Consider the following 18,451-nt stretch of genomic DNA (forward strand, 5'->3'; position numbering starts at 1 on the left):
GAATTAGACTTGGAAATGCACAGTAGCGGGTGTGTGTGAAGTTATTCTGAATGACCCAATGTGCACCTTGAATATTATATACCCTTTTTGGGATAGATTTCAAATAGCTCTGATATAGCAGAAACCACTAAATTATGAAATTGCTAAATTGGGAATTGTATTTCAACCCAGAACAAAAAATGTGCTTTGACGGACACTAAATAACTTTCCCAGCTACAACAGGACAGCGGTAACGAGAGATTTAGCGGGATATAAATTTGAGGCCTAGTATTTAGGCGCTGGGTGACCGGTATGGATTTAGTGACAGAATTAGACTGGGATATGGCCAAAAAATAACCACACTATTGCTGGTTAAATGCACTTGGTGACGGGCGCAGCTTGCCCCTGATGTAGTATATAGCCAAAAAATGAACAGACTATTGCTGGTTAAATGCACTTGGTGTCACAGCTTGACCAACCACACTACTGAGGGTTAAATGCACTTGGTGACGGGCGCAGCTTGCCCCTGATGTAGTATATGGCCAAAAAATAAACAGACTATTGCTGGTTAAATGCACTTGGTGTGACAGCTTCACCCTGATGTAGGCTTTAGCCAAAAAACAACCACACCATTGAGGGTTAAATGCACTTGGTGACAGGCGCAGCTTGCCCCTGATTTTGTATATGGCCAAAAAATGAACAGACTATTGCTGGTTAAATGCACTTGGTGTGACAGCTTCACCCTGATGTAGGCTTTAGCCAAAAAACAACCACACCATTGAGGGTTAAATGCACTTGGTGACAGGCGCAGCTTGCCCCTGATTTTGTATATGGCCAAAAAATGAACAGACTATTGCTGGTTAAATGCACTTGGTGTGACAGCTTCACCCTGATGTAGGCTTTAGCCAAAAAAACAACCACACCATTGAGGGTTAAATGCACTTGGTCGCAGCTTGTGCTGGCGCACCACAAGACACAAAATGGCCGCCGATCACCCCAGAAAAATGTGACTGACAAACGGTCTGGGCAGCCTAAAAACAGTGAGCAATTGAGGATCAGCAGCTCAATGATCCACAGCTGCAGATCGATCAGTTAATCAAGTCCTTTGGAGGAGTTAATCTGCCTAATCTCGCCCTACTGTCGCAGCCGCAACCTCTCCCTACGCTAATCAGAGCAGAGTGACGGGCGGCGCTATGTGACTCCAGCTTAAATAGAGGCTGGGTCACATGGTGCTCTGGCCAATCACAGCCATGCCAATAGTAGGCATGGCTGTGATGGCCTCTTGGGGCAAGTAGTATGACGCTTGTTGATTGGCTGCTTTGCAGCCTTTCAAAAAGCGCCAAGAAAGCGTCACAAAAGCGCCAAGAAAGCGACGAACACCGAACCCGAACCCGGACTTTTACGAAAATGTCCGGGTTCGGGTCCGTGTCACGGACACCCCAAAATTCGGTACGAACCCGAACTATACAGTTCGAGTTCGCTCATCCCTACCTGTGAGTACAATCTGTTTGCAGGAGTGCTAAGTGTTGCTACATACTACACTATAGTGTTCTTCTTTGTAACAGATTTCGAAGAAAGACACTATTCAGATTTCTACACGCCTTCACTAGCGGAGTCTTGTGAGTATAGCCCATTCACATGGTGCGTTAGGTGTTTGGGGCTTACTACACCATAGTGCGCTTTCTCATCACATTACAGGTTTCCTACCAGTGTTGGATTGTGAAGTTTGCATGTGGTCCTATTAGCTGAAGATTTTATAAAGAGAACTTTATTACCCAGAGAAGATTTCTCTCCTGCAGCACAATCCCTTTTATATATTTTCTTGATTTTAACGAACTTTTTTTCCCACATTGTCTTTTGGATTTGCAGCGCCTGAGGGAACCAGTATTCCTAACAGAATACTAAATGGGTTAAGCAGCAGTTGCTGTGTCAGGCTGTACCGCTTCATTAGCGCCATGGTTTTTTCAGGCCACTTTATGATCACACTGCATATGTTGATGCAGGGCAGTGGTGCCAACATTGTACCCTTCCAAAGCTTCACCTTCTGCCCACAGAGTCTTCAAATGGCGATGCTGACAACCTCCGGCGGCTTGATGAAAAATTTCCACACCGCCGAGTAGGGCATTTTCCCCCCACTACTCCGTGCTGACTGCCTGCTACCTCTGACTCTGTGAACCCCTGCACCACTAGTTCTTTCTGTAAAGGTAGGCTCCTCTGTAGCAGACGGTCTACCCAGGGCTTGTTTGGCTCCGGACCTCACACTGCTGCCGCCTTGCTGACTCATGGCCACGCTACCATGCTACTGGCTCAACCGCTGCCTCACAAGCAAGCGGTCATTCTCTTCACCCCATACTTCCCGAGCAGAAGGAACAGAAAGTGAAAGAGGCAGGTTCAGGACAGTTGGGGGCACAGAACTTGTTCCCGAGCCATGCCAACTAAGAGTGGTGTTAGAGGAAGCCACCAACTCCTGGCTGGGGGTGTCTGATGTCACTTGAGATGAAGTAGAAAACTGAGTCAACCATTCAAAGACAGCTGGGTTGCTGTTCAAAACAACCGCTGGATGATGCTGGCAGCTCTGGCCTATCACTGCAACTGCTGCTACCACGCCCCTTCTTCCGCTGCTACTTCTGCCAGCTCCAGAAACATTTTGGCCACTGCGCGTTCCCTTAGAAGGGCCTATCAACTGTCTGTTGGACCTAATGTACTGTAACAGTAACTGTAAGGATAAAAGAGCAGTAGTGTCTGGCCATAATCCCCCCCCCCCCCCCCCGAAATAAGGTACTTATATGTGAGAATGTAAGCACCCTAAATGTCTAGTATCAGGCCGCAATTTCAACCCAGAATCAAGGATGAATGGATGTACTTATAGATAATGAAAAAAAAAGAAACACCCCAAGACTTGTAGTATCAGACCACAATTTCACCCCAATTATACAAATATGGATTAACTGATATACTTGTATATAATAAAACGTGAGTATCCTAAAATCATTAGTATCAAGCTGCAATTTCACCCCAATTAGATAATCAAGGATTGATGGATTGTAATTATACATAAAGGATCGTGAAACCCTAAAATCTGTAGTATCCAGCCGCAATTTTACCCCTATTAGACAATCGAGGATTAATGGATTGACTCAGGGGTGTAGCTATAGTGGGTGCAGAGGTAGCAGTCGCTACCAGGACCAGGAGCCATGTGTCACATAAGAAGACACTGGTATTATAGAAAGTGTATGCTGGTTAAGTTACACCTCTGGCTGGAGGGAAGGGGTTAGGTCAAGAATTTGGCATGGGGGTGGTGGGTGCCGTTAGGCAGCATGAAGGCTGACGGGAAGGGGGGCCCAAGCTGAACTCTTGCACCTGGGTCCATGAGCCTTTAGCTACGCCCCTGGATTGACTGATATATATATATATATATATATATATATATATATATATATGTAAATGAACATGAACTCCCCAAATTGTGTAGTATTAGACCACAGTTTCCCCCCAATAGCAGAATCAACCTAAAATCTGTAGTATTAAAACAATGGGTGTAGGAACCCCCAAAAATCGGGGGGGGGGGGGGGGGGGCGGTATTTTTGCTCACCGGGTATATTCTTATTCCGTAAACTGCAAGTTGTTTATATAGTTAAATTTTAAGTGTGTGTGTGTGTGTGTGTGAAAAATCTCACAACTAAAAAATATGCAAAAAGGAACAGTTCTTTGTTTATCAGGTCACAGAAATTAACCAAACGTCTGGCATATATTTCAGTTATTCCACTTAAAACTAGTGGTAATAATACTTTAAGTAATGCACTTTGCCTGATTTTAACAAAACAAAAGATCTTGTATAAATACAATTAAAAACTATAACTATATAAATAGAAACAATTTTCTAACTGCAGACAGAGCAAGACCCTCCAAGCACCACAACCACTGCAGCGTACTGCAGCTAACTACAGGGAGTGCAGAATTATTAGGCAAATGAGTATTTTGACCACATCATCCTCTTTATGCATATTGTCTTACTCCAAGCTGTATAGGCTCGAAAGCCTACTACCAATTAAGCATATTAGGTGATGTGCATCTCTGTAATGAGAAGGGGTGTGGTCTAATGACATCAACACCCTATATCAGGTGTGCATAATTATTAGGCAACTTCCTTTCCTTTGGCAAAATGGGTCAAAAGAAGGACTTGACAGGCTCAGAAAAGTCAAAAATAGTGAGATATCTTGCAGAGGGATGCAGCACTCTTAAAATTGCAAAGCTTCTGAAGCGTGATCATCGAACAATCAAGCGTTTCATTCAAAATAGTCAACAGGGTCGCAAGAAGCGTGTGGAAAAACCAAGGCGCAAAATAACTGCCCATGAACTGAGAAAAGTCAAGCGTGCAGCTGCCAAGATGCCACTTGCCACCAGTTTGGCCATATTTCAGAGCTGCAACATCACTGGAGTGCCCAAAAGCACAAGGTGTGCAATACTCAGAGACATGGCCAAGGTAAGAAAGGCTGAAAGACGACCACCACTGAACAAGACACACAAGCTGAAACGTCAAGACTGGGCCAAGAAATATCTCAAGACTGATTTTTCTAAGGTTTTATGGACTGATGAAATGAGAGTGACTCTTGATGGGCCAGATGGATGGGCCCGTGGCTGGATTGGTAAAGGGCAGAGAGCTCCAGTCCGACTCAGACGCCAGCAAGGTGGAGGTGGAGTACTGGGTTGGGCTGGTATCATCAAAGATGAGTTTGTGGGGCCTATTTGGGTTGAGGATGGAGTCAAGCTCAACTCCCAGTCCTACTGCCAGTTTCTGGAAGACACCTTCTTCAAGCAGTGGTACAGGAAGAAGTCTACATCCTTCAAGAAAAACATGATTTTCATGCAGGACAATGCTCCATCACACGCGTCCAAGTATTCCACAGCGTGGCTGGCAAGAAAGGCTATTAAAGAAGAAAATCTAATGACATGGCCTCCTTGTTCACCTGATCTGAACCTCATTAAGAACCTGTGGTCCATCATCAAATGTGAGATTTACAAGGAGGGAAAACAGTACACCTCTCTGAACAGTGTCTAGGAGGCTGTGGTTGCTGCTGCACGCAATGTAGATGGTGAACAGATCAAAACACTGACAGAATCCATGGATGGCAGGCTTTTGAGTGTCCTTGCAAAGAAAGGTGGCTATATTGGTCACTGATTTGTTTTTGTTTTGTTTTTGAATGTCAGAAATGTATATTTGTGAATGTTGAGATGTTATATTGGTTTCACTGGTAAAAATAAATGATTGAAATGGGTATATATTAGTTTTTTGTTAAGTTGCCTAATAATTATGCACAGTAATAGTCACCTGCACACACAGATATCCCCCTAAAATAGCTAAAACTAAAAACAAACAAAAAACTACTTCCAAAAATATTCAGCTTTGATATTAACGAGTTTTTTGGGTTCATTGAGAACATGGTTGCCACTGCTAGCTCACACACTAAAGCTACAGGAGATGTGTGGTAAGTGTGCTCACATTCACACAAGGCACAATGGAACAAATAGGTACCCTCCAAAAAGTTTCCTTTATGTCAAATCTAAAGAACACAAGTTTGTAAAATCCCAAAACTTTTTGCGGCGATCACAACACATTGCAAATTCCATTGCTATGGCTTTGATATCTACTTTATTCATTATGTCTCTATGGATGTTGCATATAGCAACATGGTTCAAACGTTTCTGGGTCATTGTGGACCTTAACCAGGTTTTTAATCTACGCAGTGCACTAAAACTTATCTCAGCTTCACAGGAAGAAGCAGGAATAGTTAATAGGATTCTGACAATTTTTTCTTCTTGAGAGAAAAAGCATCTTTCTCTGGCAGGCATCTTTCGCAAAATATCTACAACCTCAGAGACTGAAGTGTACTTGTAAACACTTGATAAGGTGGTTATCTGGGCAGAGAGAAGATGATATTCAATCTCTGGATACTGGGGAAGAACTTCACTAGCTTGCCCTGTCAACAGATAATGTTCCAGTTTTTCATATACAAGTAAGCCCTCTTGGTCAAAGCGCTGCACTAACTGTGTCAATATAATATAATATCCATTATTTGGAAATACTGAGGACAATAGTATTCCTTCACAGTCTTTGCATGAAATTGTTCAGTTGGCCCATGTTGAAGACGTTTTGGAATATTCGGTTGCCTTGGTACAGTAACCTCTTTTAGCTGGTATTTTTCCACTAAATTAATAGTGGTAGCAAGAACTCTTTCAAACGACGTGTCACATCGTAACTTTTGTATAGCATCATGGGTCCGTTGTACACTTGCTAAAAGTCCTGATATGGTTTGTTCTCTGCCTTGCAAGGCTACATTCAGGAATTATAAGATCTCCATGATGCTAAGAGAGATTAGAAGACCTAGTAGAGTTTTCTCTTGCCTAAATTGTTGTAGTAGGCCATGTGCACATGGATTTATATCTCCACTACTTCTTGTATTTGCAATTTCTTCAAGTGTTTCCAAACTCAGCTGGTAATTATCCAGATTTTTTTTTTCACAGACTTAACTCTAACAGTCCAGCGTGTTGGGCACAATGGTTCAATATGTAAGACTTTAACAGGCCCTTCAGCTTCATGATGCACAATTTCTGAAAGTGTGGTTCTGCATTTCATAGATTGCCCAAAGAGTTTGCCAAGATCTTGCACACACATAAGTGCATCTTCCATTATTGGACATTGATGTGATGCAGCCTGCATAACTAAATTTGTGCAATGTGCACCGCAATGGACATAAATGGCAAGTGGATGTTCCTGCTTGATTAATGCCTGGGCACCATGATCTTTACCAGCCATATTTGAAGCTCCAGCATATGTTTGCCCTCGCAACATTGACATACAAAGCCCATTACAGCATAAAGTATCCTTGACAATCTGTGCGATTGCAGATCCACTTGTTTCATCAACTTGATATAAGCCTATGAAGTCCTCATGTGGGTACAAGTCTTCATCAACATAGTGGATACAGAAACTTTCTTGTTCTTGACCAGATATATCTTGTGTGAATAAGGCGTAATACGGTGTGAGACAATAACTTAAAAATCTAATTTTGAATGTCAGGACTCATGTATTCTGCTTTGTGTGATATCCATTTTTTTTTAGATAAGACACATCATCTGCTCGTGCAAGCAGAAACTGTTTAAAATTGCCATCATTGTCTTCATGGCCACGAAGAGGGAGACCTTGTTTTGCCAACAGGGCTATTGTTTGTACTATCTTGATGAGACACAGCCATGCATCATTATGTTGCTGTTGAACTTGTAGTGAAAGCTGAGCATTAATGGGTTGTGAATCTTTATGATGCAATAGTTGCTTTATAGAATATGTATGAGCAGAACAACTCTGATGTTTTTTAAACTTTTCAATAGCTTTTTTCCAATTTTTAAAGACTACAGAACACACAAATGCTGGCTCAGTGTTCTTTTTGAGTTGAGTCAGATTCAGGACGGCTGCTTTAGCACAGTAGAAACATAGTACCCCTTCAAGAGTAACCCCCCCCCGCCGAAACAATAATCTCCCCTTATATATCATTTACGTACAGTTCTGAAGACTCAGGGGTGCTGGCTGGCTTGGCCTCAGGGGTGCTGGCTGGCTTGGCCGGGCAGAAGGAGTGTGGGTGACTGTGAGGCCTTTTTCTCCAAGTTGTTCCGGATCAGTGCTCTGGGCAGCTGGGCTCCAGGCTGGAAGTGGGCACAATAAAAAAAAGTATTTTTCATTACACCTCAGGTCAGAAAATCAATCAGACCCCCAATGTTAATCAGACCTCAGCTAACAGCCCCAATAAGATCCCCAATGTTAATAAGACCTCAGATCACACCTCAGCTCAGACCCCAATATGAATGACCCCCAATCAGACCTCAGATAAGAGCCCCATGCCTCATAGCAGCCCCCAGTGCCTCTCATCAGCCAACCCCCCCCCCCGGTGCCTCTCATCAGCCAGTAATAACAGCCCCCCCAATCATGTGCCAGTAATAACAGACCCCCCAATCATGTGCCAGTAATACCAGCCCCCCGAATTATGTGTCAGTAATACCAGACCACTCAATTATGTGCCAGTAATACCAGACCCCCCAATCATGTGCCGGTAATACCAGACCCCCCAATCATGTGCCAGTAATACCAGCCCGCCCAATCATGTGCCAGTAATAACAGACCCACCCAATCATGTACCATTAATACCAGGGCCCCCCAATCATGTGCAAGTAATACCAGGGCACCCCCAATCATGTACCAGTAATACCAGGGCATCCCCAATCATGTACCAGTAATACCAGGGCCCCCTCAATCATGTGCCAGTAATACCAGACCCCCCCAATCATGTGCCAGTAATACTAGACCCCCTATCATGTGCCAGTAATACCAGACCCCACGAATCATGTGCCAGTAATACCAGACCCCCCAATCATGTGCCAGTAATAAGTAATATCAGGGCCCCCCCAAATTCCCCAATCATGTGGCAGTAATGCCAGGGCCCCCTCATTATGTGCCAGTAAAAAAAAAACTAAGTATTGTATATAGTTAAAAAAATAAAAAAAATTGACACTTATAGTTACCTTTTTGGAGCGATGCAATGCAGGCCTCTTCCAGCCTGTGTCCCGACTCAGGCGCTGTACGGCTCAGGTGGCGCAATGATGTCATCGCACCGTCTACGCCGGCCTCTGATAGGCTGCCGGCCTAGTAGTGCCGGCAGCCTATCAGAGGAACAGGAAAAGGGACACACCTCCCTGCCCTGCTCCTCCGCACAGCCTTCTATTTGTATCGCTGTCCTGAGGATGGCGATACAAACAGAAACAGATCACTATGGAGATGAGCGCTTCGCTTCCACAATGGAAGCGCTCATCTCAGTGCCTGCCCTGCCGCACAGTGCCTGCCCCGCCGCACACACTGCCGCTGGCCTGGGGGAGATTTGACCAAACCTGTCCCCCCCCCCCCCCCCGCATTATTTCCTAAGGTGTAATAGAATAGCTCCTATTAGCCATGCTTCACACTGTTCAATTGTCCCCTGCTCTCTCTCTATAGTGTGGATAATGCCTCCCTATTAGATCCTTACACTATGAATAATCCCTGAACTGCTCAATAATATTTTTTTGTGAATAAAGGCTTTCCTAAACACTTTCCTAGTGCATGTATTGTCTCTCCCTGCACTTTCACTGGAAAATTGCGGAGACTTTTTATAGGGCTGTGACATCACAGGGGCTAGCTATCTGCCAATTGGCTATCTGCATGGAATTATGGCTGATCCCTTGTTCCCAAGCTTCTTACTTCCTCTTTCTAAGGCTACTTTCACACTCGTGTTTGGTGCGGATCCGTCTTGTATCTGCACAGACGGATCTGCACTGATAATGCAAACTCTTGTATCCGTTCATAACGGATCCGTTTGCATTATTCATAAAAAAAAGTCTAAGTCAAAACGGATCCATCTTGACTTACATTGAAAGTCAGTGGGGGATGGATCCGTTTTCAATTGCACCATATTGTGTCACTGAAAAACTGATCCATCCCCATTGACTTATATTATAAGTCAGAACGGATCCGTTTGGCTCTGCATCATCAGACGGTCACAAAAACGCTGCAAGCTGCGTTTTAGTGACCATCTAAAAAAACGCAACAGAGACTAAACGCAGCCAAATTGATGCATTCTGAACGCGTCAGAATGCATTGGGGCTGAACTGATCCGTTTTGTGCCGCTTGTGAGAGTCTTGAAACGAATCTCACATGCGGCCCAGAAACGCCAGTGTGAAAGTAGCCTAACATGTGCAGCATCCATTTTAGAAAAAAATACGGTTCATTACCACAAAGCACTAGGAAATTCAACTTCGGGACAAATTGAAATTTTTCTACTTCGTCAACTTCGATTTGCTCATCTCTCATCATTATGAACTATGTGTTTACTGTTCATGTTTGATTAGCAATTAACTATATGTTTGCAAAGCACCATGGGCTTTGATCTCCATGACCTAGCACATCTTGATACAGTGTAAACCTAGAGATTTGCTTTGCTAAATTAGAAGAGGTGAAAAACTGATTTAAATTTTGTTCTTATATTTTTTCCACAGTTGTTGGGTGATTATGACAAAGTTAAAGCCATATCAGAAGGATCCAACTGTAAGTGCAAGTGTGTTGTAAAGCCATTAAATAGAGACTCATGTGAAAGAAGCAGAAATGGTTATTCTCAGCCAGATGACTTCTACACTGTGGAGACTATAACATCAGGTCCAGACTGCAAGTGTGCATGCATAGCCCCACCATCTGCCTTAAATCCATGCGAAGGAGACTTTCGGCTAAAAAAGCTTAGAGAAACCGAGAAAAATGGCTTCAAGGTATTTTTTTTTTTTTTTGGCATTACGTTTAATGAATGTGTATATATAGATGAACAAATAAATTCTAAACTAATTGGATTCATTACGAATTTCCCCCAAAATTGTTCACAAAATGAAGCTGCCGTATTTTTCGCCGTATAAGACGCACTTTCCCCCCCCCCCAAAAGTGGGGGGAAAATAGCAGTGCGTCTTATGGGGCGAATGCTGCTGATTTTGCTGAGTTTTCAATGATACAGTATCAGCTGTGAGGGAGGAGGGGCTGGGGGCCGGCATCTGCTTTTATAATGACAGCGGGGCCCGTGCAGTGACTGTATTCTACTACACGGGCCCCGCTCACTGTATAATTGTATCTCTAATAGTTAATTGTTATGTATATAATTGCATAATGAGTGCTGTGTATTACTTACAACTACAAGCGCTCGCGGCTCGGTAGGTAGCAGAGAGGAGGCAGGCTGGGAGGACAGGCGCTGGCAGTGTGAGTCATACGTCACGCGCCTGCGCCGCCCACTTTATGAATGAAGCAGGTGGCGTGAGTGCATGACGTATGACTCACGCTGCCAGCGCCTGTCCACCCGGCCTGCCTCCTCCCTCCTCTCTGCTACCTACCGAGCGGCGAGCGCTTGTAGTTGTAAGTAATACACAGCACTTATTATGCGATTATATACATAACAATTAACTATTAGAGATACGATTATACAGTGAGCGGGGCCCACAGTCACTGCATGGGCCCTGCTGTCATTATAAAAGCAGATGCGACCCCCACCCCGTGTATTGAGGGTCATTCACTACAGGGACACTTATGGAGGGGATCTGTGGATGACACATAGCATAAGATGCTATATATGTGTCATCCACAAATCCCCCCCATAACTGTCATACACAGATCCTCATAACAGTGCCATCCAGAGAGCCCAATAAGAGCCACCCACAGATCCCCCATAACAGTGCGTCATCCACAGATCCCCATAACAGTGCCATCCACAGACCACAAATAGTTCAAAACACACCAAAAGCCCACCTTTTGGTTCAAAATATTTTTTTCTTATTTTCCTCCTCAAAAACCTAGGTGCATCTTATGGGCCGGTGCGTCTTATAGGGCGAAAAATACGGTACATCAAATAAAGCACAACAGCATTTTACTATGAGAATGTGGTTGGGAAAAAAACATGAGGGAGGAAACAGAAGGATGGTCACATGGCAGTGGGAAGAAGTGAAGGGGAGGGCTTTTTCTCTGATTGGCTCAGAGGCTAACATCAGCTAATCATGGCAGTGGGAGGGCAGTGCCTGGACAGAATGGGCAAAAGCAATAATTTAACAGGCGTTGTAGGTGGATGGGTCTCTTTAGTTTCTGTCAAAACATTATTTTAGAATATACAAATACACAAGCAACTATTCTAGTGTAAAAGAGACAGAAGGAATTGAAAGAAATAAGTGTGTGGATTTGCACAAGCAGCAGTATCTCATTCTGCATTACAAAAACCAACCACCTTCAAGAAAAAGCATTAGTTTTTTTGAATAGACAACTTTGTTTTTCCCAAACCTTTATGCATATTACCAGCACAGCAACCCAATAGCATTTTGCTGAGCAATTTAGCATTTTCTTTTCCAGTGCATTCTATCCATCTGTCTTATTAAACACATTGTACTATAACATTAGCATTTTAAGGTAATAAGGCAATTTTTATACCAGTGAAAGTAAATGCAAATTACACAGTACATAATATTTTTACTGCCAATACTGCATCATTATATTGGTGGTAGGTGGACACATTATTGCATTGCAGCATGTGTTTCATAATACAGAAATGTCCTTTTTGAACCAGTGTTTTTAAATGCAAATGGTAAAATTAGATATTTCGCCACCAACACTGCATAATTATATTGGTGGCAAGTGGACGCATTATTGCAGTGCAGTGCTTGCCTTATTAAATTGCAGTATGTGTTTTGCAGTACAGAAATTTCCTTTTTGAACCAGTGTTATTAAACGTAAATCACACAGCCAACGCTGCATCATTCCCAAAATAAATTGTCAATAGCAGTGTGCAGTGTGTTTGTAGAAGAGAAAGGACATTTAATTGAGCCTCTCTTTAAATTACAGAAAACACAAGCAGAAAACAAGTTTGCTAGTATCATTCAATAATCTGTGTGCACCAAACCTGTGACTGTGACATTTAATAAACTTTTCATTTATTGGAAACCCATGAGATTTCATTTATAGCCCTCATAATAAAATTTCTGGAAAACAGAAAAGCTGAAAATTAAAGACCCAGGACTTATCCTCCTAGAGGAAGAATGTGGGTAGCAGCACCAGCCATCCGGACAGTAGTAGTAGGTCACAGTTTTCACTGGTTTCATTATTATTAGGAGGACAAAGAGGATGACATTGTGGACTGGATGTCTCACTTTGCCTTTCAGTCACAACAAAATGATGAGGAGGTCACCTCTGAGTCTGACATTGTGCCTTGGCGTCGGCTGTCACAGTATCCCAACTGCTCCTCCTTCTTACAACTCCAGAGAAGCCTTTTAGTTGCATCCTCTCTGTCTTCACTGCCTCCTGCTAGTGGGGCATTTTCTTTTTGCTGAGAGGAGGCAACAAAGCCCCACCAAAAACTATGGTAAATACTCAAGAGATTGTCCTTGTTGATAACTTATTTGAGAGCAGTCAGCGTTTGAACTGGCTTAAGACTAAGGTTCAGGAGGAAACGGAGGACCTCATGCATATCTGTGTTGGTGGTGGTGGTGGAGATAGTAGAGGCACCCATAGCCATTGTGGTGGCAGTAGGAGCAGTGGTGGCACCAGTGACACCCGGGTCAAATAAAGTGCAGGAAATCAGGAGGGGACCCAAGGAGCCTACAATTACATAACACAGTCTGATAAAAATAAATAAAAAAAAAGGCAGGGAGGGTGAGGACTATGATCATGATTGTGTGCTTTGGACAGGAACTGGGAGTGGATCAGGGTATTGGGAAGGACTGAACACCAGAGTAGGGAGGATGTAGAAGCCACAGCAATAAAAAGCAATGGCAACATATTGCCAGAAACTCCCCAAAAACTGCCAGGGCCAGGCTCGAAATGTGCTGGACCTAAGCTGAGCTCGGTTTCCGCTAGCACTTTGCAGAGTGTTTAAGTACCTCCTGTCTGGCAGGTTTTCTCCACAGTGCTGGAAGACAAAGACATTTCCATGTGCAGGATTAAAATAAGCCTAGGACAGTCAAACAGAAATATAGGCAGCACGACTTTATTGCAGCACATGCAGCGGCATCATCCAATCCAATGGGAAAATAAAAGAGGCTACCAGCTAGCGCAATATAAGTGTCTCATCTCTCTGTGTCTCCTTTGAGGCAGCCAGACCGCATCCACAAGCAGTCCTTGTGTCCTTGTCATCATAATCATCATCATCATTTAATGCTTCTCCCACCCAGACTACTCCTTCTCCGCTCTGTCATAAGCCATTAATAACAGAAGGTGTGGCCAAGAAACAACTCAACATGCTCAATAATTCACTGGTGCGCAAGCTTCACTACCACCTGACAAAGTTACTGGTGGTACAGTCTTTACTGGTGGATTCTGCTTCCTTTAGGGATGCAATGGTGTGTGCTCAGCCTCGCTGGAAGATACCTAGCTGACATTATGTTTTGTCACATGGCTGAGAAAGTAGGCCACTCATTGCATTGTGCACCAAGGTGTAACACCACCATAGACACATGGAGCAGCTGTGATTGGCAGGGAAAGTACATCTCTTTCACGGCCCACTGAGCCAATCATTTTCATAGTGAGGCAGCACCACAGCAACAAGGCCAGGATTGACACCTCCATGTTTGTATCAGTCTTGTTCTCACACCAAGCACTTATCTGACTCCTACTCCTCCATGGACATCCTCTTGTCCCCAACAGCAGCCAGAAGAGAGTCACTCTCCCTTCCATAAGTCAAATATGCAAAGTGAAGCGTTTCCATGTCATGTTACAGCTTATTGGCCTGGGCAAGAGTACCTATATAGCCAATCATTTGCTAAAGTGCATTAAGCAGCAAACATCCCATTGGCTGTCTTTCCGCAAACTCCAATTGGGCAAGGTGGTCAGCAACCTTTCATATGCATCAAGCAATGCCCTCCTGGACTTGCAGAGACAGAACAGTCTGCCATTATGCCTCTTAGTCCGTGAAGTTCCAACTCACTGGAATTCTACTTTGCAGATGCTAGAGAAGGGATGGCCAACCTGCGGCTCTCCAGCTTTTGTAAAACTACAACTTCCACCATGCCCTGCTGTAGACTGATAGCTGTGGGCAGTCTAGGCATGCTGGGAGTTTTTCAACAGCTGGAGAGCCACAGGTTGGCCATCCCTGTGCTAGAGTGTCTGTATGAGGGCCTTGGGTGTATTTCTGGAGCGTAATAATATTACAGGTTATAGTACCTAGAGATGGGTTGTTGATCCAGGGAATTATCCTGATTGCCTGATTGGAGTCGGGAAGGATTTTTTTTCCCCTAAAGTGAGGAAAATTGGCTTTTACTTCACAGGGATTTTTTTGCCTTCCACTTGATCAATTTGCAGTATAACAGGCTGAACTGGACGGAGAGATGTCTTTTTTTCAGTCTTATAAATTATGTTACTATGTATAGACAGCGTAACGTGGTGAATGACTTTGTTATCCACCAGAGCAGCTCAGCAGAAAGCATGTGTTTTTTTCAGCTCATCAGAGACGCCTGATACCAGAAGCCACAAGAGCCCTGGTACTTACCGTATTTTTCGCCGTATAAGACGCACCGGCGTATAAGACGCACCTAGGTTTTTGGGGAGGAAAACAAGAAAAAAAATATTTTTAACCAAAAGGTGTGCTGTGGGTTTGGAACTAGGTGGTCTGTGGATGGCACTATTACTGGGGATCTGTGGATGACGGACACTGTTATTGTGGGATCTGTGGATGACGGACACTGTTATGGGGGGATCTGTAGATGACAGACACTGTTATGGGGGGATCTGTGGATGACTGACACTGTTATGGGGGGATCTGTGGATGACGGACACTGTTATGGGGGGATCTGTGGATGACGGACACTGTTATGGGGGGAACTGTGGATGACGGACACTGTTATGGGGGAACTGTGGATGACAGACACTGTTATGGGGGGATCTGTGGCTGGCACTGTTACAGGGGGGTATCTGTGGATGGCACTGTTATACATGTGTCATCCACAGACCCTCCCAGCCCATAACTGTGCCATCCACAGATCCCCCGCCGCTCCAGTATACTAATATAATATGTCTTATTCAATTAATAGTTATTAAATATGCCTCTTTATTCCTAATAGTACCTTAAATCCTAAGTGCTTCAGTACAATGCCTGCTTCATTCATAAAGTAGGCGGCGCAGGCACGTGACATCAGGGAGTTACGCTGCCGCCGCCCGGCCTGCATTGTACGGATGCGCTTAGGATTTAAGGTACTATTAGGCATAAAGGGGCATATTTAATAACCATTAATTGAATATATATATATATATATATATATATATATATTATTTTTTTTTACAGGTCGCTAGTTTTGTAGCACAGAACTGCCAGGATGAGGTTCTGCAGCAGCTGTATTAAACAGCCTCTAGTGTTCTATACAATATTTTTTTTTCTATTTAGTCCCTATGCTGTACTTGTAACACTAGATGAGATGATTGCTTGCACCTGTGTATACGCTGTGAGAACATTTTCTGTCAGACACAGCATCAACCATCCACCCTCATTAAAGGGGTTTTCCGAGTTATGAAAAAAAAAAATATAGCACTGCAAATCTGATGGGTAGAAATATATAACTAAGCTAAGCAGATTTTAGCCAAAAAGAAAATATATATTTTCTAATTTCCCTGGTTCTCTTCTGGCCCTTTGTTTAGCTGCAATAACAACAATCTTTGCACCCTTCCCTCTGCTATGCAAAGCAAATGAATGCAAGTGCTGCCCTGAGTGACATGTCTTCCTGCTAGGATACTCAGCAGTATGTTGTATGTGTAGGACTATGCTGTACAATAACACTGGTGGTACACACAGGATCTTCCCCATACCTGTTCTTGTGTATTGCTCTGCAGAACTCTTCTGTCAGCTCCTGTGCCCAGCATTTGTCTCCTCACTGCCTGCAGCTACTCAGTAAAGCCTTCAGCCCTGAGTCTGTGCAGCTGAAAGGGTTAATGTTTTTCCTCAAGAATCCAGGGAGAGAGCAATAAACAGCAGCCGGCAGTGCAGGGGGGGGGGGGGGGGCTGCACAGTGACGTCTCGTGTACAGGCACATATCTTCTCTCTCAGGCTTGTGCTAGGGTAATCTAGGGGCTTTTAGGAGGTTCCTGAATACGGGATCGCCCCTATCAGGGCGGCTATTCCGTTTGTAGGAAGGGCCGAAGGCATAGGGACAGGATTAGGGAAAGTCTCCATTTAGGGACTCAAACTTTGTATGTACAAGATCCCTATCCTGACTAACCAGTTGTTATATTATGTATGTGTATTACCTTCTTTATGTTGATGGGGGGTTACTTTTTAATGTACTGTATATTTATTAAAGGCTACGTTTTAGTTTGGTGGTAGTCTGTGAATTGCCCATGTGACCCTCAGTGAAATCTGAGAAAGCAGCAACTGGAGATAAAGTAAGTGAAATGTAAAGTCCTTACATTTGCCTAGTTAGAAACATACAGAGGACAAAAAAAATAACAATAACTCAGACAACCACTTTAACAGCTCAACATAGAACGACTTCTCACTGTGCACAAGCATTTCCCTGCCTGCTATCACCCCTGATTGGTTTATGAGCCAATCAGTGTAAGCACTCCACCCACTTCCTCCCAGGTCTTCCTTTGTGGTTTTTCCCACCAACACGTGCAGCATAATGGCACTGTGCACCATTTTACTGTAATCATCTGAAGTGAACGTCAAAAGCTTTGGGTTTGTTTGGCAAATGTATTTTTTTGAAATTTGCAATGAACCTGGTTCATTCCGAATCCATTAATTCAATCTTAATATAAATGTATTAATGAAAGTTAATTTCAGCTGTTGGGAATTGGTAGTTATTGGGACAGGAAAGTATGGGGGTAACTTATTATACTGAAATAGGCCTATATTAGGTATATTTCAAGCGCAGATGGCGGCGCAATAGTTAGTTGCACCGCTATCTGCGACTTCTCCCAGCTCATGCCAGGTCTAAAATTGTGGGTGTGGCGTGGGCAGGGAAGAGGACGGGCCAGCAGGCCCCTCTCATTCATCATTTTGTACACCTGTTTTAGGTGTTGAAAATGGTCTAAATGTAAGACAGCTAGTAAGCTGTCTTAAATTTAGACCTGGTGCTGGATGCGCCAAAGTTTTTGACAGGCCTGCGCCTCTTCATAACTTCGGCGGATCCTCCACCAGCTTAGGGCTTTATTAAGACCGGCATCTAAAATGCCAGTCTTAATAAAGGTGCCCCTATACACTGTATCTATAGTCATCTCCTCACTTTGGCTTTTGTACTAGTGTAACGTGCTTTTTATTGAAAGTGCAATTTAAAGAGGACCTTTCACCAGTTTGTACTTTAGAATAGCGATACCTCACACTGTAGCCCATGTTCAGTAGATGTTGCAAATTTTTTTCTTCATCAGCTCCTCCGTTGCGCCGATGTGCCCCTTTTTCTGTTTAGGTGCGCTGTATGCTAATTAATAGCATTAGAACACCGGGGAGTAGACATCAGTTTTTCTTCTATCTGGCTGTGGTGCTGTCCAATGACAGTGGAGAGCGTCACAGCCATTGAGAAAAAACAGCTCACCTTCTCCCTGGCTGTGATTGGACAGCACCACAGCCAGATAGCAGAAACGCCCACGGAACAAAGCTGATATCTCCTCCCCGGTGTTCCGATACTATAAATTAGCACACAGCACACCTAAACAGAACGAGGGGAACATCGGCGCAATGGAGGAGTGGATTAGGAAAAAAATTAGTGATATCACATCTACTAAACATGGGCTACAGTGTGAGGTATTGCTTTTTTGGTGGAAGTTCCTCTTTAAAACGTTGCAAGATCAAAAGAGAGTTCAGAGTACATATTTTGAATTTCCAGCTGTTGGTCAAAGCAGGATGTCTTAAAGGGCTTCTGTCACCCCACAACAGTAATTATTATTTTTTGGGCTAGTTAC

At 43.7% G+C, this 18,451-nt stretch overlaps 1 protein-coding gene across 1 annotated transcript in view; it reads left to right on the forward strand.

Annotated features, from left to right (window-relative positions):
• OLFML2B (olfactomedin like 2B) overlaps positions 1-18,451 on the forward strand; it is a 641,911-nt gene that overhangs the window by 185,257 nt on the left and 438,203 nt on the right. The window contains exon 2 of the mRNA XM_044300548.1: positions 10,054-10,317. Within this exon, the coding sequence (XP_044156483.1) occupies positions 10,054-10,317 (264 nt within the window). The remainder of the gene's footprint in view (positions 1-10,053; positions 10,318-18,451) is intronic.

The sequence above is a fragment of the Bufo gargarizans genome, chromosome 7 (genome assembly GCF_014858855.1).
Source record: "Bufo gargarizans isolate SCDJY-AF-19 chromosome 7, ASM1485885v1, whole genome shotgun sequence".
NCBI classification, from domain to species: Eukaryota; Metazoa; Chordata; class Amphibia; order Anura; family Bufonidae; genus Bufo; species Bufo gargarizans.